General features: G+C 41.4%; 1 protein-coding gene across 2 annotated transcripts in view; it reads left to right on the forward strand.

Moving 5' to 3' along the window:
- The first annotated feature begins 12792 nt into the window (after positions 1 to 12792).
- slc6a11b (solute carrier family 6 member 11b) overlaps positions 12793 to 26720 on the forward strand; it is a 29203-nt gene continuing 15275 nt past the window's right edge. Inside the window, exons 1-7 of one of the 2 annotated variants that reach the window (XM_084349253.1) lie at positions 12793 to 13091; positions 13693 to 13920; positions 14334 to 14468; positions 14592 to 14732; positions 14865 to 14946; positions 18472 to 18604; positions 22363 to 22497. In XM_084349253.1, the coding sequence (XP_084205379.1) occupies positions 13710 to 13920; positions 14334 to 14468; positions 14592 to 14732; positions 14865 to 14946; positions 18472 to 18604; positions 22363 to 22497 (837 nt within the window). In that variant the 5' untranslated portion in view covers positions 12793 to 13091; positions 13693 to 13709. Of the gene's footprint in view, positions 13092 to 13111; positions 13247 to 13692; positions 13921 to 14333; positions 14469 to 14591; positions 14733 to 14864; positions 14947 to 18471; positions 18605 to 22362; positions 22498 to 26720 lie in introns of those variants that run through there. The other variant, XM_084349254.1, reaches the window with a different exon arrangement.

Raw genomic sequence — 26720 nt, forward strand, 5'->3', positions numbered from 1 at the left:
CACCTACTCCTGAGGGAAATATGAGGCTCGCTACTGCAAAGAAGTCCTGCTAGACTGGACCAGAAAACAGCTACAAACCAGAAAACCAAAACAAAGAGCTGAAAGGTGCAAAAACTCTCCGTAGAGCCGAAGGGAAATGGCGAGTCGAGTGATCATCGTAAGTTTGTTTCCACGAGTGGCCCCTTTCAAATTACACATGATAATTTGGTCCATTCTGAATTCAAAACATGGAGCTCAGCAGCATCAGGCAGTGGTGAAAAGCAGGTTATCACAAAATGAAAAGTCTCTATTCAATAACATAAATCTTAGTTTTCAAAAGAAGGGTGCCGTGTGTTTGATGAAGCACGATCAAGGTCACGGTCGCCATAATGAAGATGCAGGCCGTTTGTTACGAGTTCCATCAGCGCCATCACCAGAAACAGACCCGAGCTCAGAACATTGTTAATGAGGCAGAAATAACTGGGTCAGTGTTCAGTCATGATGAATGGTGTCTGTCTGTTGTTCAATAGATGGCAATGACTGTCTCTCATCCGCAAAACTAGTTTAAACAAGAATAAACTGGACATGTTTGTTCGTGTGTGTTAACTGTTTGTGTTCAGTCATTTAAGATGCTGCGTGTGTGTGTGTTTCTGCAGATTATTGACACTAAAGTGTTGTGTGCAGCGCTGTTAGCCAGTGTCATTAACGCTGATACCACTAGGAGTCACCAGAGTCAGAAATGTTCAAATCCTATAGGCTGTAATGAATACTGAAGATAAGGGGAACGGCCAGTCGGTGCGTTTTTATGACTCTGTAATTAACTGTTTGCTTTCTCTACAACAAATATTTCCCTTTACGAGCTGCGCCGGTGGCAAACTTCCTGTCTCCTAAGTGGGTGTGGGCCAGTGACACAGAAACAGGAAATGACTCCTCAGTGAGCCGTCTGAACCGTCCCACAAATGTTAGCATGTCTGGCTAACCAGCCAGTAACAGTTGTAACCCACTTTAGATTTTAAGATAACGGCAGCAGCTCTTTTCTAACGAATGTGTGGAAGATTTAACTCCGACAGCTCCAGTCAAAAACTTTATCAAAGATGGCGTCACGTTTGCCAAACAGAGTCGTTTTCATCCTCTTGTAACATTAATAGTGAAATGTGGGCTAATGTGTGAAAATATGAAAAATAAAGCGTCTAATCTGTTTCTGGTTTGGCTCAAACAAGCTGTTTCTTTATTTGCTGACAGGAGGACGTGGACATGAAGCTTAATAAAGGTGAATTATGTAAGAATTTAGTTTTAAAATCTTCAATAATGAACTAAACTTATCAACATACTATGAAGAGTTTTGACATGATGTCAAAGACATCTCTGTATTGTGTTGCTCTTTACGTTAGCATGCTAATCAGCTGTTGATGTTAATGTTAATGTCATGCTAATCAGCTAATTGGGTGGTCCTGGAGTCGGCTAATATGAGCTTACTAGCTAACGGCAGCCACAGTAAACGGTAATGGTGATATGCTGCACTCTAGTTGTTCGAGTATGAATTTGACAAGTGGCCCATTCTTACATATTGCATCACCTATTATTGTAAACTTGAGCCTATATATACATATATAAAAAATAGCCTACTATGCTTATTTCAGGTTTTTGACGTCAGCGACAAACAGACTTTCTAGATTATGCTCCTGGTTAATTGGATTCAAAGAGGATGTGTGTTTGAATTTGCCTACAATTAGTTCCAAATTTAATAGCTCCTTCCAAGAATTTTCTGGCAAGCGTTTGCATGACCTGACCCTTTAAACCAGTTATGTAAGATGTACAGAAGCAGACGCTAACCCTAACCCTACAGCGTATAAACAAGGATCAATACACTAAATGCTGCTGTTGCAGGTTTTTACATGCACCTGTCTCAAACACGAGGTCTGAAAAGGAGAATCTGTGAAAACACGAGACATCCAGAGATTTCAGTCCATTAGCATTAACCCTCACTTAGCTTTAGCATTAGCCTGACAGCGTGTGTAATAGCATCAGCATGCGTGGCTGTGCCTGCTGGGGTGGCACAGGCTGTGAATATAGAGTGGGCTCCCACAGCTCGGGAGATTAGCGTTCGAGTGCATTCAAGTCCATGTGCGAGGGCCGATTTCCAGGAAGAATAGCCCTTTATTGGGCCCCAAGTTGAATCCTGCTGCTTCCCTTTGGCCCAATAGAAGGCTGCAGTAACTGACAGTCCTTTACAATCAGCCAACACTGGTGGAGGTTTTGGGGCTCTCATTCTCTTTTTTTTCACTCTTTTTCTCCAAAAGGATTGATTTTGAAATTACTCTTTCTCTGCCCAGTGTGTGCATGGGTCGGTATATTTGTGTGCATTCGTCCGTATACGTGGGTTTGTGTGTGTGTTTGCACTCACACACATTCACACCCGGACACACACGCACACGTGCACACGTTTGAATGCCAGTCTTGGCAATTGTCTTAATGGGATAAGGGGAGACTATGGTTCCTGTTGGGGGGATGGGACTGTGGGAATGACATGGGAAAACACACACGCGTTACATTCATGGCACGAACGTTGTCGGATGATTCAAAGGAAAAGGTGATACGTGGTGACTCGTTATTTCCCAAATACACCTCAGGGCTGCAAATACTCTGCACACTAGCCAAAAGAGAGATGACACACCTTTTCGGCAAGACTGAAACTTTTTTGCAAAACAATGTACAACCATAAAAACAAAAGATAATGACTCATGTGCCTCAGTGTTAGAGTGCACTCATAACCACACACTTTTAGATATTTTTGTTGATGTTTTGTTTTATGTCACACAGTAAAAAAAAAGTAAAGGTCATTTAAGGAGAATAAAAGAAGTGACATTATAGATTAGTGAAGGAGGGGCTGGTGGGGGTGTTGCAATGACTAGTTCTGAACAGTAGGGGTCATCTGTGGCATAACATTCATAAAGGCATTCATGCCAACAAGCCTGCTCCAGTATCTCATGTTCTCCCAGCCTTTTTTAAGGAGATGGTTGAGATGGAACGACCTGCTGTAGGTCAGGTGGTTGAGAATGTCGGTTTGTGATGTCTGCTGAGGAAAACTGAAGTGGAGCTCGGGGAATCTGAAGGAGAAAAAAAGAGATCAGCTATCTGAGAAAACAGCGGCAGCTACTGAGAAGAGGTCAAAGGTCATCGAACAGGAATCAGTGTGAACAGCCAGAGAGAGATCAAGGTCCATCCCTGATTAGAGACGAGGGTTACAGTGTCCCTCCATTTATGGATTTACTGGTTATACATAGATCATGACTAACAAGTATTGTTATTATAATCTATTTGATCTTTAAAAGATGAGAAAATAAACTGTCCATCACAATATCCCAGAGTCCAGGTTGCCTTATTTTTGTCTGAGGAACAAAGACCTAAAGATATTTCTTTCTTTGTCATTTAAGAATGATATAAAAAAAAGAAGCAGCAAATTATCACATTTATGAAGCTACAACCAGCCAATATTTGTAATGTTTGCCTGATAAATGAATAATGACTTAAATAAATCAAAATTGTCATGCAATGTATTATCTGTAACTCATCGTATATTATGTTTATTTTAAAAATCCATAAATGGTCTGAGCAAAACTGTCCTCCGAAGAAAAGTGACAATTCAGCAAATTAAAAAAATAAAAAGCCAAAATAATGTTCAAGTTATTAGCTGACAAAACGTCAAGAGATCTCAGCACAAGAGATCATTGTTTCTGGTTTCCAGCTGACAATTAACATACTCTTTACTATGAGCACAGACATTCCTTATTGGTTATTACTCTAAACATGACGATGGTCCTCAACCAGAAGTGAAAACTCAGTCACTATCCACTCACCCTCATGCTGTGGAAATTATAGGATTGCCATGAAATTGTATAAAGACATTCATGTTCCCCAGAAGATAATTCCTACTGACTTTGGTGATCCCCTGACTTGTCCAATACTTCGTTTCATAACCAGATACCACAAAACTAATGATATTCCCATCAGCCTCAGCTGTACTAACACGATGGCCATGGGAAACATTTGATCTGCTTGACAACAACATGTTTGAGTTATAATTCTGAGCACATCAACATGCCGCATTAACATATTTAGCTCAAAGCACCACTATGCCGGCAGTCAAAGGATAAGTTCACCTGAAAATGAAAAACTTGTCATCATCTTCTCACCCCCAGGCAGATGGGAAGTCGGGTGAAGGTTTGTAGTCCACAAGACATCTCTGGAGCGTCACAGCAAAACACTGTTGTAGCATTCTCCTAAACAACTGAAGTAGACTTGTTTTTAAACATAAAAAACAACTAAAAAACATAAACATCAAAGAGTCAAAGAGCTCGTCCGATGTAATCCAAGTCTCCTGAAGTCCTGAGATCCCAAATTGAGTTGAAAAGACAATATTCGGTTGATAATCGCAAGATACAGTCAAGCTTGGACATCCACTTCAGACACAGCTACAGTGACGATTTGGGCTTTAAAAAGGGTGTAAATAACAAATCAAATCAATTTAGGATCTCCTGGTTTCTGGCGACTTAGATAACACAAGATGAACTCAAAATGAGCGATTTTTAGTATTTTTTCCAGTTGTTATTTGTACAAAACTTTACCTGACTTTCCATTAGCTTGAGATTGAATATATGATGACAGAATTGTTTATTTTTGGGTCCACTTAGCCTTTAACAAAGTACTTACTTTAAACCAAACCACAAGTCCCTAACCATAGCCTACTCATTTTTGTATCTAAAAAGATCAGTCATCATGTCCGCCAGTAGCATCAGAATAACATCAGATCTGAAAACACTTATTTTTGTTGTTCAGGAGGCCAATGAAAAACAAAGGACTTGTTACTGCAAGTACTCTTCTGCTGTTACAAGAACATTTGTGTCTGCTCACCATTTCAGCCAGTATCTTATTTCACCAGTTGAGTCATGCTTCTGGCCAGACTGGAGGGACTTAAGAAATAGTAGAGAAACCATTGATTGAAACTTCTAGGGGTTGGATGATAGATGATTTCTACATTTAAACTCAACTCTGGGTGATAAAGCTCCAGCAGTCACATTGTCCCTGAAGTAAGATGCATGGCCTTGGAACACACACATACTCAAAGTTATACACCACATATGCACACACAAACATGTTGGCTGAGACACAATCACACTCTATTCTCTGGTGGCGGCAGATGGACAGGTGTATGATTACCGTCCCACCTCTAAACCTCACAGGTATTATATCCCCGTTCACTGGCTCATTGTGTCGATACTGAGATGTCAGCCTGCGATAAGTGAAATGACAAATTCAGAGGAAGATGTGGGGGTGTCATATTTCCCAGACTGATCAACATTTCATCTTGCGGTACAGATGAGCTGAAGGGGGGGAGGTGGATGGATGACAGCGAGAGAGAAAGAGACCACCAGCAGCCATTATTTGTAGGATATCTCCAGTTTGTCTTCATTACCTATGGTCCATTGCTCTCCAGGATGTACTGATAGCTCATGCATCAAAAGGCTGTCTGCCAGGTGAGCATGGAGACAGATAGAACCAAGAATAGCTGGATGTATAATTGCACATCAGGTTTAATATTATCAGTCTCCCATGAGGAATCTGCAGGGTAAAGGGCTTGAATGCAATTAATACCTTGGTGCTCGTCAAGCCAGTGACTGTGAGTGAAAATGACAGTTATCAATACTGACACTTATTCAGTCTTAATTTGGCATTTCTGTGAGAAAAAGACTTTTCTCAACTCTGAAAAAGCAGTAAAATATTATCTTTTTGTTACAAAATGTCCTATATAGCATTTCTGATCTGGTGTTGCTTTTAGGTGAATGATATAGTTTTTCTGTTCCATTTGAAATGTACATGTATATGACCTTAAAAATTGTTTATATGATCGATTTTCATCTCCCACTATGGTTAAGGTGCAGTCTTGGAACCCAACAGCTATCATCTGACGAAGCTTTAATAATAAGCTGTTACAAAATCCAAAGTCCAAACTAAAATGATACAAAATCCAAAATTGCAACATGCAAGATACAAAAGGAATACAAAAAAAAAAACAGGAAAAAGAGACGCATGACGAACAGAACAGATGGATTGACAAAGACAGAGGGAAGACAACCTGGGACACACGTGAACACAGACAAAGGGCGAGAAAACAGACAAAGGGAGGAAGTGGAAAGTGAAACATGACACATGAGGACAGAAATTCAAAATAAAACAGGAAATAACAAAACAAATAAATATGACACATCCAGTGTATCCAGGGGATATATACGGGTCCTCTTTCAGAACTAAGATGTTTGCTACTCTCAGAAATAAGGACATTTCTAAGTGACCACAAACTTCTGAGTGGTAAAGTGGAAAAAACAAGCCAATAAAATGCTAAATCAATGTCAGACGACTGCATTCTGCCTCTTGAGAACTGTCAGGGGATCAACAACTATGAACGTCTGTACAAATATGTTGAGACAAAGACCTATTGAATGATTTGAGCCTTGACATCATATCTGGGGGATAATGTTAATAGATTTGAGTATAACACAGACTTTGCGTATCCCATACAAAGGCACTGCACGAATCACTGGTTAAAAAGGGTAGGCATGTATGTGTTGTCTATGTGTCGGTGGAAAAAAAATCACTATAAAGCGGTACTTTGATCTAAAAAAAAGTTTGGGATTCACTGGTCTGAATATCACTGTATGATTTAGCACAAATGTATGTGCACAGGTTAGTAGGTATGCTGTGTGCATGAGGTATGTTGATACTTACAGTTTAGTTTGGCCTAATTAAATTCCAGCATGACTCTGCCCACCTTCAGCTCTGAGGTCTAATCAGCAAGAAGTGAAAACATCTTTGCAGTTATGAAGTGCTTTTTAAACGTGCAGCTTCCATGCTGCACAGTTATGTTGCCTTTCACTTTGCCTCGTTTACTTTTTCTGCCAAATCCAGAATGAGGACTCATCGTGTGCGTGTTCAGTTATCAGTGAGTCAGACACTTTCTCAACAACTCAACAGAACAACAGATCAAACCGGTCAATTTGACTGCTTAACTCAGCCAAAACAAATGAGCAAATGAAGAGCTCCCACTGCAGCACTTATTATACTCACTGCGCTAGCCTAAGTCAAAATACTTTGCAGGGATCCATTTCACATCGGAAAGACTTTCTATCCAAGTTTTGATCCAATTATTTTTGGTATTTATCAAATTAAACCCAATAATCTGCACGTTTTATAGCACATAATGAATTACCTGCAGTTGTGCAGAGGAGAGATTTAACTTGTAAAGTGTTGTCTGTGTTGTTGCTTTATTAAAGAACATGCTGTTACACCAGCAAGTCTCAAATAGTATTAATATTCAGCATACTAATATCAGCTTTCTCAGCTCTATTGGCATGTGCCCGTGGGTGCTGCTGGCAGGTCTCATTCACTACTGGGTGGCCTGGTTGGTAGCTACTCAACGCTCCCCTCTTGCCAAGCAGAGAAAGCTATTGGACTCTCTGAGCAAAGCAATAAGGCGGGGTCAGAGAGTGTGTGTCTGTGTGTGTGTGTGTGTGTGTGTGTGTGTCTGTGTGTATATGCATGCCCACGTGTATGTTTGTGACTCAAGCTCAATTATCACACCCTCATACTATTATCTGATACTGTCACACTATTGTTGTGAATGTAAATACTACCTTTTGTTGGACACCAGACTAATTGTCGCATGAGGATAAAAGAAACGCTGAATTTAAAAGGACTGAATAGATGCAGTGGATTGGCTGCAGCGAGTTTGTTGAACCTGAGTTTGGGATCTGTTGCGCTGGGCTCTTTGTCTTGCATTTCCCCTAGCTTCTTTTCTCTTCACTTTCCCTTGCAGTCTCTTTTTGTTGTTGGTGAAAATTGTGCATCAATGCAGTCTAAAGCTTTCTCAGTGAAGTGACCCGTGTTTAAATGTTCTAGGGGCATCTTGTTGAATTGCTCAAACAAATTGCTGTTGATATGAAGATGTGGGGTGGTGTCTCCATTGATCCGCAGGTTTATACTTGGCAAAGCATTAGCATTGCAAGGCACTGAATGGCAGATTTGGCCGAAGTTATGACTTTGTCTTTTGTCAGTCAGTTTGGGTTCTTCCTTTGAGTGGGCATCGTTCCAACATGTCAGACATATCAAATGCAGATTTATTCCATTACTTAATGCTCAATGCAAACAGCTGATTGAGGATGTTCCTCTGCCAACCATCTTGCAGCTGTCAAAAATGTTAAATCTGTTCCCTTTTTTGCTGCTGTCAGCTTCCATTTTAACGTGCGATTGAAACAACCCACCTTCACCCATCCTGTTCCATTGTTTCAACAGAGTGATCGATCCATTAAATCAACAAATATCAGCGACATTCCTGCATTGCTAGTGGTGTGATTACTCCCATAAAAATGATGAATTCCAGCATACTATATAAAAAAAAAATAGTATATATAGACCAGCAACCAGCTAAATCCATGCTCATATCAATAAAATTATAATTTTACTTTGATTACAAGCTTTGCTTTGGTTGCATTATTTCTCACTTCGAATTTACTTCTATTGTATGCTGATGATACACCATACTATATATATATATATATATACATATATATATAGTATATCGATTGTTGAACCTTAGATTCAGGAGCAGCAATGCGAAATTCTGTCTTGGTCTAGAAACAGCGGACCAACTTTTTGTCCTAGTGGGCTTGCTGAGGGTGTCATGGGAGTTTGCCCATCCAGTCTTCATGTGTTTTGTGGACTTGGAGAAGGCCTACAGCTGCGTCCACCATGGAGTACTGTGGTACTCCGGCATTGCGCTGGACCGTCGTGGTGAAGAGGGAGCTAAGCTGGAAGGCGAAGCTTTTGATTTACCAGTCGATCTTTGTCCCAACCCTCACCTATGGCCATGAGCTGTGGGAAGTGACCAAAGAATGAGATCACTGATACAAGCAGCTGAAACCAGTTTGCTCTGTAGGGTGCCTCAGCTTAGCCTTAGAGATAGGGTACTTCTTGGGTAGAAAGGAGCCAGCTGAGGTAGTTCAGGCATCTGAACTACCATCAGGATGCCTCCTGAGCACCTCCCTTTGGAGCTTTCCCAGGCACGACCAACAGAGGATGGATTGATATCAACTGCTCTCAGCTCTTACCCTTCAAAAATAAAGATTTTTTTTTTTTTAATCTCTTTGGCTTCAAATTACATTTCTCCTCCTTTTAATGCTTACACTTCCAATGTCAAACACTTACAGGTCTGAAGTTGTCACCTTTGAACAACAGCAACAACCACAAAAAACCCCTTCAGCTTCTCTAACTTACACAACTTACACTGTTCATACACAATTTAATTACAACCGCTCTCAGTTCTTACACTTCAGCCAACACCGAAACTGTCTTTCAGTTTATGCACTTGAAGTGGCACTAATTTCTTTCATGAGTGCCACCTCGACTGACACTTTCAGCTTAATTTAACACTTACATTTGAACTGACGTTTCGACTCCTTTCAGTGCTTTCATTTAAACGGAAACTGATGAACTGATAATTAAATCAACACTTCACTGCCAAGGTTGTTGTTACAGTTTGTTGTAAAATGAATGAGAAACAGAACATTCCTGTGAAAGGAGCAAGTGCATAAACCTATTCGAGGCACTTTTCAGCCCTGAGTGAAAAGATATTTGCTGAAGAGAGATTTAGAGACAAATTGAGCAGCATTCACAAAACTATGGAAAAAAAAAAAAAAACTGCCACTGTTACATAACATCATGTGAGAAGAGGGCGAGAGAGATGCCGACAAACAGCTTTATTCACTCTCCTCTCACTGGCCTTCATTTTAAATTCTGCTTCTCTCCTTTTCATATTTCTGCATGTTTTCACCACTTATCGCTTTGTGTTTCTTGCACCTCTGTCTCTACCATACTACAGTCCACCTGTCTAATCTCTTAGTTTATTTTCTCTCATTCACAGCACCTTGTAAAAGACTGATGATTGGTATCCTAGCAACAAGTCTTTTTTTTCTCCAGTGTCCTAACTGGACAGCAAAGAGACTGTGTTCCTCCTGACTTGAACAACCAATGGAACAAGAAGTTTGTAGTCCCTTAGGAGCGAGGCGCCCAATCACTTTGAAGCATCTTGCTTGTTCTGGAGTCAGAAGGCCAGAAGGATAATAAGCTGAAGAGAATGACCTGCAGCCATCTTGTCAACAGACCATCCAGTGCTAAAGTGAAAGGTTTTCTGTTTCTAACTCAAGTCTTTTGGAGGTAATCTCTCTCACATTGACCTCCTTAAAGTTTGAGAATGCAATCTGTCACTGCATCAGACGAGGTCAAAAGTTATTTTTGTACACTGCAGCTACAGGGGAATAAATCTGGTAGTTCTTACCAAGCATACAAACAGCAAAGCAGCATGTAATCAGGAGCTATGATGCAGCTAGATACCTGCAGTAAAAATCAAAGTTTTATCCTCATCAAGCATTCCCCCTCTGATAATGTCGTTCAGGGCAACATAAATAAAGGACTTGACTCTGCCTGAAAAGCACAGTGAGCGTTTGCCAGCCGCTTTGGGTGGCCATACTTTCTATGCAGGGCACTTCCTTTAAGCTTCTAATGACGAGTGACCCTTGCGTGAAGGGATCCTTAGAGACTAGGTCAGGCTTTTAGAGTCAGGGGAGTTCCTAGTGCACCGAGTCTATCACGCCTGGAAACCAGGCAATCAACTTGTGTATGAACCAACTCGACAAACTCCTTTTTTTAAAGCCCATAAGGAATAATTGTTCTTCAAGCAGCATGGGTTATTAAGACTTTATGACAGGCTGATCATTCATCATTAGCGCGTGACAACAACAATCCAATGTTTTAAAAAGAGGAAATCCATTCATGTTGTATGCTCGGGTGCAGAGTGACTTTAAGAGAGGACAAAGAGGTGTGAGTTGGTATGCTGCGAGCAAAGCCCCAGGAGCAACTGCTTTGACAAAGGGGACCAGACTGTTGACATCAATTCATAAACTAAACGGGGTCACCGCCTCTTTGAAGATCGAGACTTGACTTCCCACATGTCGTCACCCGACGAACACCTCAGGTGAACAACAGACATATTTAGCCTCTAAATGAATGTAAAGCATTTTTAATTTTATTTCTCTGTTCAGCCAGATTGACCACATAGAGATAGCAATATTAAGAAAAACTGATAATCATATGTATTTATTCAATACAAACAGGCATATAAACTAAACTTTATTTAAAAAAAGTTTCCCTTAACTACGGCTTTTAAATAATTTGGACCAAATATGTACAAACTGAGACATCCTACAGTTGAAAAACTAACTTGTCAGTGCTCGCTGCTGGACAAACAAACCTCAAAATTATAAGAATTTTGGCATTTCTGTACTGCAGTTTCTTGCAGCCCAGTCGCCAGAATAAAATGTTGGCATTGTACGTTTCTGCAAACCACATACAGACACATAAAACTGTTATGTTTTAAGACTTCTACAATATATTTCATGTCATGTTCAGATTACATGTGTAGATGAGAAGACTTTCATGGCAACCTTACTGTACTGTACTCAAAAACTAAGCTTGCTCATCGGGTACACACTGCCATGAAGGTGATGGGGAGGAATGAACACCAACTCCTTCAGTCCATATATGAACAGTCTGTTCTCAGGCAAGCTCAGAGGATATTGGCCAACCTATCACATATCCTCCGCACAGAATATGAGTTCTGAGACGATACAGAGTCCCCCACTGTAAACTCAATCATTTTAAAAAATCATTTGTGCCTACCTCTATCAAACTTTTTAACAAAGCTACTTGCAGCTGAAGGGATTGTGCAATGTTTCCCTGGGGCGTGTGCAATGTATGTTTTGCGCAATTTATTGTTGTGGCCGGACACATCTGGTGCTGTTTTTGTTTATGTAGTTTACTTAACTGTAACATGGAGGCATTTATGTGCGCAGCATTTAAGTCCAAGACAAATTCCCCTACGGGCACATTACAGTGTATCGTATCGTATCATATCGTATCGTATCGTATCGTATCGTATTGTATCGTATCGTAACAGGTATGAAAATATTTCCAGAAAATGTCATGTCATTCAGTCCTTTCTCTTGAGCGTAAACAGTAGGTTATTACCCGCTGAGACACACTAAAGATTTAACATTTAACATATTGTCTATGTGCCAGATTTAAAGGGGCTCTATGTAACAGCTTGTTACAGTTTAAATGTATTAATCACTTTATTATTGGCCAAATGTGAGCAGATTGTAACGTGACGCGGTCGTCTATACAAGCCCGTGGAAAAATTGTTTAAACTTTCCGCGACCGTCTAAAGCTCCACAGAGCCCCTTTAAACAAAAAATTGCAAAAACTTTTAATTGTGATTTAAAATGAAACGATTAGAAAGGAAATTGTAGGTTTTAAAATGGACGGGGAATGATAAAAACGGGATTTATTTGACACATATCGTTGGTGCGTTAAGACCTAATTTAAAGGTTTATTTTTCATTCTCTATAATCTACAGGTGTCCTTGCAAGTGGATTGCATATGCCACTTCCCACACATTCATTTGGAGATATATAAACTTAGTGTGCCACCTGCATTAAGCCTGAAATAAAATATTCAATGTAGTTTCTTTTTATAGATCATCTCCAGAGCTAATGCTTCAACCTACACCTGCCTAACTTCCCTCTCGTGTTTTACCCGTCTCCCCGTGTCACCCTGCTCTCCCTGCGCCGTGGTAACGCTGGTGTGAGAGCTAGATTGGTTACCACATGGCTTTTATCCAAGTCGAGGCGCTTGAGAGTGGACCGCTTGGAGAGTGGGAGCGCAGTCGCAGGTTCTCCATCGCCTGGTGCAAAGAGCCACCGTCACTCCGCATCGTCTGGGATCTTCCTTTATATAGACGGGAGACTTCACAAAACCACTTCACTCAACGCGGATCCAGATTGTTCTCCCCTTTTTTCCTTCTTTTGCCCCCTCTCTCCTGGTTGTTTTTTTTATGCCACCCCCCTGATCAGGCTAAACCATCCTGTGTTTTTGTAAAGGCGATTGTTAGTGCGCATCATCGCGGGAGCCAAAAGGAGGTTTGCCACTTGTTCATTAGGAGACTGGTGAGTAAGAGTCTGACTTACATGTCTGTGGTTTCTATTTGCATGATCGTTACTGTGCATGACATGCGTTTTTTGCTCGTCGATTGACTGCTTTTCTGCTGATTGACTTTGATTGAGTGATTCTAACTTCCTAACAAGCTGCAAACTTACTTTAGGTGAGTAGATGATGTAGGTTTTAACAAATCTGAAGTTATTTTTGGATGCTAATTGCTGTATTACTGTGAAATCAAGCAAGGAGTAAGTACTGAAGTTAGTAGCTCAGCTGCATGTTGGTTTTGTAATCTGCACACTTCTGGTTGCACAACAGAAACGCACAATGTTGTTGTCCTTCATCTGAATTAATAGTTAATTAGGAAGCATCTCAATCCACACTGCTCCTTTCTTTATTCAGATTTGCAGTTACACAATAAGTGAAAATTAATTGGACTGCCTCACTTGATCTGAGCCCTCACATACATATTCAATGGGCGTGGTTTTGCATTCATGGGACAGTCCCATTCACATTCAGATGTGCCAGGAAAATACAAGTCGGGTCCATTTAAAGTTTTGATTATGAGGTCACCTTTCTAAAAAATCTTTTCTTTTTGTCTTTGTTTCTCAGCGGGCTGCTGGAGCGTCATGACAGCTGAGAAGAGCGGGCCCGTTATAAACGGTAAACCAGAGGAAGGCAGGGACCCGGAAGGGTCCAGCTCCAGCCTAGACAACGGGCAGTACAATGAGAGGGGCCACTGGAACAACAAGATCGAGTTCGTCCTGTCTGTGGCCGGAGAGATCATCGGGCTGGGAAACGTCTGGAGGTTTCCTTACCTCTGCTACAAGAATGGAGGAGGTGAGGATGCTTATGGAGAGCATGGACATAGACCAAAGAGTCAAGGTGGCAGGAGACGGGTTTGTGTTAGAAAGTTAGTGGAAAAGAGACATAAAAAATAGCAAATGTCATCTTTAATTTTCCGAGCAAAGACGTGAGACAAGTTCTCTTATCTTCTGCCACACTAAAGGAGGAGGTATTATAATTTGATATCCTTCCTTATTTCATCCATTATGCACAATCATATCAATAAGAGAGGTGGGTTCCCCTCATTAGACAGCACAGTATGAAAAGGTCATCTTGCATCATGAGTGAAGCATCATAGTGACTTTCATCTGGATACATTTTGAACTTTTATGCTGCCTAACGTTTTATTCTAGTGTGCATCAAGTGGTAATCATGCTCTGTATGTGTTTTCCTTTGTGGGCGTAAAGGTGCGTTCTTCGTCCCGTATGTCATCTTCTTCATTTGCTGCGGCATCCCCGTGTTTTTCCTGGAGACTGCCCTGGGTCAGTTCACCAGCGAGGGAGGCATCACCTGCTGGAGGAAAGTGTGCCCGCTGTTTGAGGGTGAGAAAACACTTAGGATTTTAATAATTAAGTAGAAAATGAGAAATGAGACGAAGCGGCCGGGCTGAGGAAACTTGCTTCTTGCAAAAGCAATTCATTTTCTTTGTCGGTGACCGTTTTCAGGTATCGGCTATGCGACGCAGGTGATTGAAGCTCATCTAAACGTGTACTATGTAGTGATCCTTGCCTGGGCCATCTTCTACCTCTTCAACTGCTTCACCACGGAGCTGCCGTGGGCTGGCTGTGGGCACTACTGGAATACAGGTAGGAGGAGGGAACGGTGGAATAATCCTGTGCATCATTTTTGTTTCCAGAGAAAAGAAAATAGAAAATATCGACGCCTATAACTGCATTAAGCGCTCAGAAAATAACAATATGTTCATTGTGTTTTCACAGAGAACTGTGTCGACTACTACGGAGAAAACGCCACCAACATCACAAACCCCAACGCAACCTCTCCAGTGATCGAGTTCTGGGAGTGAGTACATTTTTTATTGCTTCTCCTCCTTTTTAATGTCATGTTCTGTCATGTTCGTTAGACTTAATGTGAGACTTCGCACTCTGTGTGTACAAAGTCCCATTGGAGAGCAGCATACTATGACGACGGCTTTCATCTCTGTGCGTATAAAGTATTAACGCTCTTACACCATGAGATGGTTTGTCAGTTCAGGCAGTGTGTCATTGTCTATCGTAATTTTGGAAATCGGAGCTTCTGACAGCTTCAGCCGGTTTAACTGACCCCCCTCTAACCTTTCCCCCAATAATTAGTCAGCTCTTTTCATATTTGTGTGTCAACAGGCCCTGGTAGGCCAGCTGTCTCCCAGCTAGAGCCATGTGTGTGGCAGCAGATCAGACCTCGTCAGTGTGTATTGCTGACCACACTTCCTGTCTCGCTGCCAGTGGCTGTCTTAACACTACTGGGTCTAACCTCATTTTGTTTCAACTAAATATTCCAGCCGAATGGTTCAATTTAAATTCCGGTGTTTGCTTTCGCCTCTAAATCAAAATTTTTGTGTGAAACATCAGATTTGAGCCGGCAGCATAACCCCAGAGAGAGACATGCCCGAAGGAAATGGCCAAAGAGCCAAAACACCATGCTGCTGGCAAAAAATAGCAACCAACCAGGGTTTGTTTGACTCATGCCAAGAAACACTGTCATGTTTTGTACTGTACATACAGCAAAAACAGACATCAGAGCAGTTAGTTTAACAAGCGGCATTTTGGCCATCTGTGGATCTTAAAGTCGGTGTTCCAAAATAATGTTGCATGATTTAATCGTCCTATTTTTACACTTCAAAACACAAAGCTCATATACTTAAACAAGAGTTCGATAGAAGACGCACAAACAAGCACATCTTTTGTATATTCCTGATTAAGTTTGTCCATATCTGCAATTAATATTACCAGTATATCGCTAAGGTACTCATGTGTCTGGACGAGGCACGATGACATATTTTAGGAGGGAAATGGAGTCTTTATTCCAGGAGTGTCTTATTTTATCTTAAATTTTAGACTTACAAAAATCCCCCATGAGTAAAGGAGAAGTAGACTCGCTTTTTTTTGCTAAAACTAACAAATACTCAGCACCGTGTTAATGTGACCAGGTAGACGATATCTAACTACTGCTTGCTTAACTCTAGTTTGAACAACACTGAACACTTAAATACTGCTAAATATGACTTTTTTCAGCTTAGAAACCTGAACACCTGCGCTATAAACAGTATGCACGCGAGTTATAACGAAAAAGAATACGCAGTACCCATTTTAAAACCAATTTACATACTGTTGAGAACACACCTACGTGTATTTACACACATTAGCGTTCACATCTTGCCCTCTCGGCTGACCGGGAAGGAGGCACAGGGGGGCTGTGTTGGACCTAGCGTGTGGCCGGCCACCAAGAACATGTCACCATGATCAATGGCTGCTGGTCAGGAGCTCCGGGGGTGAACCCGGTGGCAAAGATTTGGCAGCACCATGTAGCCCTCGCTTCTCATCCTCTATCAATGCTTTTGCCTGGCCACGCTTCAACAAACAGGAAACACACTGTTGATTCACCTCCGCCGCCGACAAGCTCTGATGTCATAATCGGCGTTAGTACGCCCTACATGTTGCACCTACACTGCTATACCTGTAGGCGTTTTAAGTTGTAGATCTGTTAGAGGCCTCAACTATAACAATCCCTTTATTAGATTTTCTTGGCTTGATAATGCTCTACTGCTGAAATTTCAAAATCAAGATCAAGATATTCTCTATTAGTCCCAGAACATCACACACAAACCTCTCTTTTACGGCAGCTGTATATATGGCCTCCATCCCCTACTGAGCTCCACAAACTGAGCATCTAAAGGACAGGAAGGGTGGCTTCGCTAACGTGGGAATAGTGCTAGCTCACATCTGTGGACCACAGCTGGTCGACACAGATTTTAACCAAACAAGGAGGTGAGATGGGGTGAAAAGTGCCTGAAGAATGATCTGCATTATAACTCCAGGGGAACGAGTGGTCACTGAGTGTTCTGCTGAGCTGTGAGCCCAGATTGGGCTCATGGTGTTGTGGTGGATTTGTCAGGTAGTGGTCCAACTCTGGCCTTTATTTTGGCACAAACATTTTAAAAAAGGGCTAAATATTTTTGCCTGACCTATTTTAAGCGGTTGAAAGCAAATCAGACTTCTTCCTGCCTTTTGATGTCAGCCACCACAGTGCAATGGTCCCACCAGCACACCATTGTTGAATGTCCAAGATGGCGACCATGCCTCTATTATGGAGGTCCGTCTTCTTCCCAGCTTTAAAACCAGGGGAAGTGGAGGAAGTCTTGTGGTTGGAGGAGCACTTCTCTCCTCACTCGCAGTTATCAGGTGACAGTTGGGGGGGGCAGTGGAGCCACAAGTGGTAAGATTGTTGCCATGCCACCGTCACGTTGTTCAAGACTGCATCCTTCTACACAGAAGTACTTCCACAGTTACTGTCTATAAATTCACAGTCTTACGTTGCAGTTGCATCCTCATCTTCCAGTGTCCAGGCTGCATACTTGCCAATCTTGAGACATCAAAAGTAGTGAGGATTTCCCCCAAAAAAAATGTATTTGAGAGACTTTGTTTTCTGCATTCTGGTGATTTTTTAACAATGAAAATAACAAAATAATATGTGGCCACTGCCCTATGTTTGTCAGGGTCTCGATGGTGACTGACATCCGTGTGACCCCTGTGATTAGCAGAAAAATTGACATGGCAGATTTGACAAAATGCATGCCTCTTTCCTTGAAAACTTTCCAACCGAATTCTTCTTTCCAGGATGTCCAAAATTATTTCTTAAGTATTTCTTCATATATCCAGAGAAATACAGGAGAAGTGTGACCCCGGGAAGAGTCAAGTCTGTACAAGTCTGTGTTTGAGCTTTGTCACAGGGAGAGACAGCAGGATGGGGATCAGACATTATGCAAACAGAAGATGGGTCATATCATGTCGTCAATGTCGTCATGCTCTTTCAGTCGCTGACAGAAAGTGGATGTATGGTTTGGTCAGGACGGTACTGTGTGATAGGATACACTCATCCTGAGTGACTGAGCGAATACTTTTAGTAGGCCTTTAATGATGAAGACCAGGTGGTAGTATACAGGGTATGCCAGCTAGCGTGGCAGTCTTTTTTAAAATTGAGGACTTGAAGTGCTGTGTTGAGTTGGAGACTGCATTACTTGATATTCCTCAGGGACTTTGGTTAGCCAGCAAAAATGACATTAATATTCATAACGAGCAACCAAGCAAATATTTATTTTTCATCATCCTCCCTCTATGTTCTAACTTATTTAGCACAGATTGTACTTAATCACTCTGAGCAAGAGCAACAGCTAAACGCCTGAAGACTGATCTCGGGGAGACTGTAGAGACTCTACTTTTCATGTTCACCACTGCTTACAAAGGTTCCTACATGTGTCACGCAAGAGGACCGAACTAAACCGCGTTGTAAATCAGTAATCGTCTCTGTTCTCTGTCTGTTCCCAATCAGACGCCGAGTGCTGAAGATATCAGATGGTATTGAGCACATGGGGGGAATGCGCTGGGAGCTGGCCATGTGTCTCGCCCTGGCCTGGTTCATCTGCTACTTCTGCATCTGGAAGGGACCCAAGTCGACTGGCAAGGTGAGACAGACTAATGCACGTTCACTGTTGTGTGTGTTTATGTGTGTGCGTGTTATGCATAAAGCTGTTACCACGCCATCCGACTCACGATGAAGCCAATTGTGTCTGAATATGTGAAACTTAGCTGCAACCGCCGGTTTTTATTCACTGAAGCATTTTTAATTTCCGTCTTACACGCCGAAACATCCACAAGATAAAGCACTTTTCCCCTCTTGTCCTCAAAACAGCTCCCTCACAGGAAGCCTCACACATTCCCCCTGCAAATAGACGACAAAGGGGATGCCTGTACAACAAAACTCTTAACTTTCCTCCCATCAGCCTTTCCATTCCTTCCTCCTCAAGGCTCCTCTAGCAGCTTGAGGAGGACAGTGAGGACTCTGCATCTTTCGGTGCTCAGCAGCCCTTTAAGAAACTCCCCTCGGATTCAATGAGCCAGAAGTAGAGTAGAGGGATAGAGATAGAGTGAAAAAAGAGGGAAGAAAGAGGGTTAGGAGAAAAGAAGGAGAGGTGTGTGTGTGTGGAAAAATTAATGGGCTCACATTCTACATGATGGAGGAAAAAAAAAACAACTGGGAGGCAATGCCTATATCTCCCTGAAGTGTCTTTTGTCTGGCTGTGAAGTAAGAGGGGAGAAGGCTTCTTCGTGGCTGAGCTTTAGCAGCCGGTCCAAGATTGATTCCTGTATTCACTGGAGGAAAGGAGAGCGTTCATGAGGAGCATGCAGAGTATATCCTCAGCCTCCGCCTCTGCTGCCTCTCTCTCTCTCACCGCTATGAGAAATTAACCACAGCTCACTTGTTGCGAGAGAGACACAGAGCGAGAGAGAGAGGTGCTTTCTTCTCAACAGACCCTACAGCCCATTCAGTTCCGACTCTGCTAAGCTGTTTGCTTTTGTTGGCCCTGTTTGCCAGCCATTCTCACATTTAAGCCCTCCCGTTAGATTTACGACGAGGCAGGGGCAAGTTTGACCAGTAAATTTGTGGTGGCTTAGATGTTTACCCGTGGTGAGCTGGAAGGAGCATGTGGAGCATCAAAAGTTCATGGAGAGATTGGATATTGTCCTTTTCATCTCCAGAGAGATGGGGAGAAAGAGCGAGAGAAGGTTTAGGATGTGCGGTCGTTTTATTTGACAAATTGAAGGAGGGATCTGCGGGGCAGGAGACCACTTTTCCCACACTTTCCCTGTAGGCCACGCTAGGATTAGTAGAGCTTAGAGCAGACGGTCTCATTACGTCTCATGGGTCCTTACTGTTCAAACTTTTAATTCAGGTTTCAGGTTTTGCAGGTGAAGGATGTTCAGCCAATCAAGCTTTAACTAGCATTTGAAACCTGTCCCACTTGTCCCTATATTGTAACAACGAACTTCTCTGAACTTCTTCCCCTTAAAAACAAGTTTACATTCATGAAGCAGTTGTACAGTAATGTGACCAGGGTGTGATTGGAGTGTGAATGCCTTTATGAGTGTGCGCTTCGTCCGGTATGTGTGAATGATCCACTTTATCTGCATTTGTAGTATGTGCACACCCATTTTAATGTTGTGAATGAACTGTGTGTGTGTGTGTGTGTCTGTGTGTGTGTATACTCCTGTTCGTGCTTCAAAGAACAGCACATTTTCCCACACTGCCAGCATCACTCCTCTGGGCTTCTCCTGTTTAAGAGACGGGGCCAGAGGAGCCTTCTTTTCTTTTCAGGCTCCTGGCCCGGCTCTGTTCTGTCCTGTTCTGTCCTCAATTGGACTTTGACTGGATGCCAGCGAGCCTGGGGATGTATGTTGCCCGCCTCTGCCTTCCAAGAGGCCAGGGTCTTTGTTCAAGGGGTTTCTAAGAGTCTTGAGATGTCGAGCACAGTTCTGCAGAACCTGAATGGTTCAATGAAAGATGGAGTGTTGGTTTGATAGTTAGCAAGCGCTAGCTACTGTACTGAAGGCATGTGTGATGTTCACTATTGTGGCGCTGACTCAAGTGCTGCGCATGATGCCCTACTAGATGTGTATATACTGTGTATGTCCTTACATAACATGAGTCCTTACACAGCAGGTTCCAGCTTCATACTGATTTTAAGTTACACGATGCCAAATGCTGTAAATGTAGTGCTGTAAGCTACGATGCAATATGCCATGACTGATGTTAAATGTAATATAGTTGATGTTTGGGCCTTCATTACAGGATTAGTACGACCAAAAATGAGTTTGCGGTAACGATATTATTGCAACATCTATAGAAAATTTGAAAAAAGAAATCATCATCGTCTTTAATTCTATTTGCTATTATTTTGGCAAATAAATTACAAGTGGAGGGAGGCAAAGAGAGGAAGTCCATAAACGTGCTGGAAAATTTAGTGTATTCTTAAAACCATATAAAAATGTTATTCTTTAATATCATGGTTGTCATCAGTATTGGTATATCACAACACACCTAACTGATAAGAACATAAAAGAGGGAGTTTTGAAGAATGCTCAGAAATCTTTGGTTTCCACGGCCTATGATGTCCTATTATTCATTCAGAATGTGTTTTCTGACATTATGAATTCAGTCATATACAGATGTAGTTATATTAATCATGAAAGTCCTCATTTTTATATGTTAACTGGACTGCTGGTGGATCTTTATATCGTTTCATTTTGAAACAGTATATCATTAGATATCAAACTGTGTCATCACCTGATTGTCAATGGGCACCTCTGCTCAAATTATGACCATACTGTAGACTGTCAACCACTTTAAGCCCATTACAACACAGCACAATTAGGTTACGGTTTAATTTAAATGTAATCAACTATGTTGGTTAGAAGGGATTATATAAATATGTAATGACAAATTCTTTGAAGAAACTCTGTATTCTGCTGAGCTGAATGTCAAGAAATATCAAACCTGCAGTAGGTTTGTTCATTAGTGTTTGATAAACCCAATACAACACACCAAGGATTAGTTAAAAAGCTTTCATCTGACCTGCCATTTGCAACCTTTTTGTCTTGTGACCCTCTATTATTCTTTTGACCGCTTGTTGCAAGATGCGGTCGTACTTTGTGCAGAACTTGTGAGCAGTTGTACCAGAGAGTAATTTTCCACTTCAAGGAGTTTAAGGAGAGATGAACAGAGGAAACTATCCAGTATAATTAATGATTTTGTGTAATAGCCAAACTGTTGTAAGTTAAGCCCTGCTGGTTCATGCAGTTTGCAGAGGTGGCCCTGATCTCGACGTCAGCCCTGCAAGGTGTTTGTTCTCAGAAAAAGTTTGCTTTACTATTACTCACATTGTGGCAATAGTGTGTTTTCTGTGTCTGTGTGTGCACAAAAGCAAGACTATCAGCTGTAGTGCTGTCCTCAGTCTTCATCTTCCTCACTTATCCTCCCACTCTTCTTTCTGGACATGTGTTGTTCGATTCCTGTCATGTCCTCTCACCTGTACATCTGATGAGTGGTTTGTTAATGTAGGGCAGTAAGGATGGCACAAAACAACAAGCCATTTCCTCCTCAGTATTCTGTCAGTCCAGTTTATCTGATGTCTGTCCCGCAGTCGTGACGCCTTTTTTAAAAAAAAAAGGGGCAGATGAGGAGGTGGCCATGTTGGTTAGAGCCCAACACTGCGACTGTTATTGGCAGGTTTTTGCTTTGGACAGCTTCGCTCTTAACTTTTTTGAATGTACTATATCAGCTTATGTAAGTAACAACTCATGAAAGTTCTGACAGTGACTCAGTGTTTTTCTGTCATCTGTGCAGAAACTAATACTTCAAATCTGTGTATGTTCTTACCTGCAGGTTGTGTACGTCACAGCTACGTTTCCTTACGTCATGCTGTTGGTCCTGCTGGTCAGAGGAGTGACACTGCCAGGAGCATACGACGGCATCAAGTTCTACCTCTACCCGGACATTTCACGTCTCTCTGACCCTCAGGTAGGCTTGGACTCACTGCATACATCTTCACCTGGTTCAGAGGTATAAAGGATGTGCCTCCTTCAAAAATACCTGAAAAGTAAGAGTGACACCGAGACCTGCAGGTAAGAAAAGTCACAGGTGTTGCTATTTTAACAATCATGGCACCTGCAGGGAATTTTGATAGTGGAGCCGCCTTTATTCGAGGGCTATGATCAGACCTCCTCCCCTTCTGAAAGTAACCAGAGGGTTAACACCTGTGACTTTACTCCACACATGGTGTCACTCCCTCAGCTCAGTGTTCAGCAGAAAATATGCTGATGTTTACAAAACACTCTTCATTTTAAGTTGAAATTTTAAAACCTCAAACATCCACACGTGTCATTCAGGTACTCTCCACGTGCACAATGCTGTGTGACGTACATCTGCTTTATAAACTGCACGTCCTTTTGCTTCTGGTGCCAAATCCACAGTTTACATCTATAGTTATCTCAGTGCTCTTTCATCCCTAACTTAGTTAAAATACTACTATCACAGTTCACTTTGCATATATTGTTAATAGTGTATTGTTAATTTTTGTATATAGTGTTTTTAATATTTTTGATTCTTACATATGTAGATAGAAAACCGTTAGCAATGTTGGCTAGCCATACACTAAGTTTAGGCTGCTATGGCTCTTATTTTACACTCGCCAACACCAAAAATGAAAGTGAAAGCGAGCAGTAAAGCTCTGACCTCATTACTGGATAAGGGATTTAAATCACAAACCAGAGAGAGGGGTGGGGTTTCTTCTATTGTTTGTATGCAAAGCTTTTTTTGGAAGCCAGCTATTGTAGGCTAGCAGACAGGCTAGCCTCGTCAGTTAAAAACCCCTAGGTGATTATCTTAATGATCAAAAATGCTAAAAACACTATATATAAAAACAAATGGCAAACTATAAAAATATATAAACTATAACAATATATACAAAGCGAACGGTGAAAAGGGAAGTATTTTAATTGAGTTAGTAAGAAAAAGTGCTAAGATAGTTTCAGAAGTATACCGTAGAGTTGGCAGCTGAAGCAAAAGGATGTGCTGTTTGTAATTGTGGAAGTGGAGAATAAAAAAGAAAAAAAAAAGAGTTGTATCACACATTGGCTGCAATTGTCACGTATCAAGGTTGCAGAAGCTCTTGCTGTCCTTGCTGCATCATGTCTACAAATACAGCTCTTCACTGTGGCTGGTGCCACATCAAGGACATCCTAACCTTATATTAAATATCTTAAATACTCAACATAATACATATCTTATTTCCCTGAACAAGAAAACACTGTCCCTTCCTGTACTGACTCCCTTGTTTATATTGTTACTAATGATTCAGGTATTTGCAAATGGCAGCTTAAAGCAGCACGATGCTTATTTGATCAATCGAATCAGTCTGGTTGCACTGTGATAAAACTGTAAAACTGAAAAGACTGTTTTTGTCAGTTTATCTGAGAGAGGAAGAAGATACTAAAGGAAAGCAGGAGGGGTTAAAGACACGAGACTCATGGGGATGAATTTATACCCCTGCTTCACGCCCACCTGTCTGGAGCTGAGTAGCTGCCAGGGGGACAGGTGGTGTTTTTTATTACTGTAATGCGATGGGGGATTTTTTTTACACCTTGTTTTTGCACTTTATTGCACCACAAACCCTTTCACATACAAAGTAGAGGTAAAACAACTGCTTGTTTGGCCTTTTTATGCAAACAGAAGCTGTTTACCAAAAGGTTATTGTGGCAATTTTCTTAAAATAGATAATTCTTTCATTAGTTATGAACATTTGGCTGCATTTATACGTCCCACTGCTAGCGGTAGGGATACTACTACAGCTTAATGTGGAGTCACGATCGTCATAGCAAAGCTGGCACTTCAATGCCAGTGATGGGAAGATCAGGGGTCAGGTATAGTGAGCTTTCAATACCCAGAGGGGTTGAAAGATCAGGATTTGAGGCTAATAGAGGTGGCGCATTAATATATAACTCATACAGATGGACAGGCGCACACTCGCACACACACACACACACACACACACACACACAGCAGACTCCTTGACCTCGTCTGGAAAAGGCAGACAGCTCGGGTCGCTAAGCAACAGTGCAGTAGAAAATGTCAGTCGATGGGGTGTCATGAAAACGTGAAGAGAGATAGATGAAGTGCTGGAGTGAGAAAGAGAGAACAGATTGGGATAGATAGATAGATAGATAGATAGATAGATAGATAGATAGATAGATAGATAGATGCTGTACACACTTTTGCATTATGACTTGATTGTGTGTGTATGTTGGGCATTTAAACAGTTTATTACGTTTCAGTGAAGTTTGTTTTCACTGTTAATTAAGATAACAAATGTTAAAAAGGCACACATGCATACAACTTTCAGAATTGACCGTTCATTCAACCCTCTCCCCGAACAGTGATTGTCCAATCAAATTTTAGCAAATGTAACGTGGCACGACAGAACTGGCACACTTGGTGGTGTTCATGGGACTGTAGTAAGAGCTCTGCAATTAAACTGTCTTTCTTGTTTTAGCCTTAACAAAAGCAAAAACACAAGAGCGAAACTGTAAGAAAGAGATTACACAGCGTGTTTGTCTGCTCTAATTTAAACTGCTAGCATACCAAGCTAACCAAGGCCAAGGAGTACACTAAACGTCCAGTGTGTAGGATTTAGGGGGACCTATTGGCAGAAATTGAATATATTACTCATAACTATGTTTTCATTAGTGTATAGTCACCTGTGTATACCACAGTAATCCAGAACTGACAAACCAAATACTGACTTTAAGAGAGACCATCCACAATTTTTAGCGGCCATAATGAAGGAGGGTGAGGTGAGGGGTATTCAGTTGGTTGCTACCTGCAACATCACCAAAGGATGCCAACACATCCTACACACTGGTCCTTTGAGATAGCATGTAAAAGATTCTTGTTTTGAAAAGATTAAGCTGCAAACAAAAAAGTGAATCAGAGACCGTGTTCTCAACCAGCTCACGAAGCTAACATAATTTGTTAGCTGATAAAATCTACTGACAGCTGTTGTTTGACAGGCAAAAAAACTACAACTGCAATCACCAACTGTAGTATAAGCTTATAATATATGTATATATAATATATGTAATATGAGCTTTTATTGGGATTGTAGTAGGATTGATGTTGTTTTAGCCTTACCAAAAACAAAAACAAAAGAGCAAAACGGCAACCTTTAATGAGATCCTTGTTTAAAAAAGAGTAAGCGGCAAACATTAAAACGTTGGCTACCATAATTTGTTAGCTAGCTACAGTTTTTGAAAACAAGCTGGTGACAGGCAAAAGTGACGATTGCAAAGCAGAAATGAGAGCCTGCTTTTGTCTAAAATCAAGAACACTGCTCCAACACTTTTTTTTTTTTCTGCAAGGAAGTGAGGAAATAAAATAATTACAGGTTGCATAATCCATATGAAAATCACTGAAGATGCAATCAACACGTTGACATTTAAGGTGTGCTGATTGATTCACGACGTCAGCTCATGCAAAGTTTAAAGCTAGGTCGTAGGAGCGCTCTGGTACTTACACCACACCGCAAATAGCACTACGCCGCTGGTTTGGACACGGTGTAAGAATCAAAGCTGGTAACTGGAAAGAACTGGAGCTGGTAGTCGACGTCACCATTGCTAGCTGGTAGCTAGCCTACCAGCTGTCAAGACCTAGCTCAGACTGGTCGAGCTGGTTACCAGCTACAAGCTCATGCTGGATTTTCCAGTCGAGATGTGCTGTCCAAGAGCATAAAGCTAATATTAGAAGCAGCAATGCCAACATATCACACCTTTTACACTTGGTCCATGGGGTAATAACATTAGTTTCTCAGTAGAGATTTAGTCAGTCTGTAGCAGCACAGACAGACATGCCAGTCTGTTTCACACAACTTGTTGGCAGAAGCAGCTCCTCGTGGTGAGAAAAGGTGAGAACATATAATATCTTGCTGTAATCCGAGCTTGGATCAAAAACTGCAGCTATAAAGACTTTATGAAGCCTAAAACATATTAACTCTTGATATAACTGGCTGTCACCAATTACTTTTCACATCAATGGATGCATTTCAATGCAAAAAAGTAATCCCATAACCTTGTCTTTGATTTAATGTTTTTTTTAATGGAATAGGCCGTCCAGCTGTGGCTCAGCGAGATGATCGTTGCATCTGTGACTTTAAAGTAAAGAGAAAGAGAAATAGTAATACGGACAGACGG

Source organism: Pagrus pagrus (assembly GCF_965226575.1).
Source record: "Pagrus pagrus genome assembly, chromosome: 3".
In the NCBI taxonomy this organism is placed as follows: Eukaryota; Metazoa; Chordata; class Actinopteri; order Spariformes; family Sparidae; genus Pagrus; species Pagrus pagrus.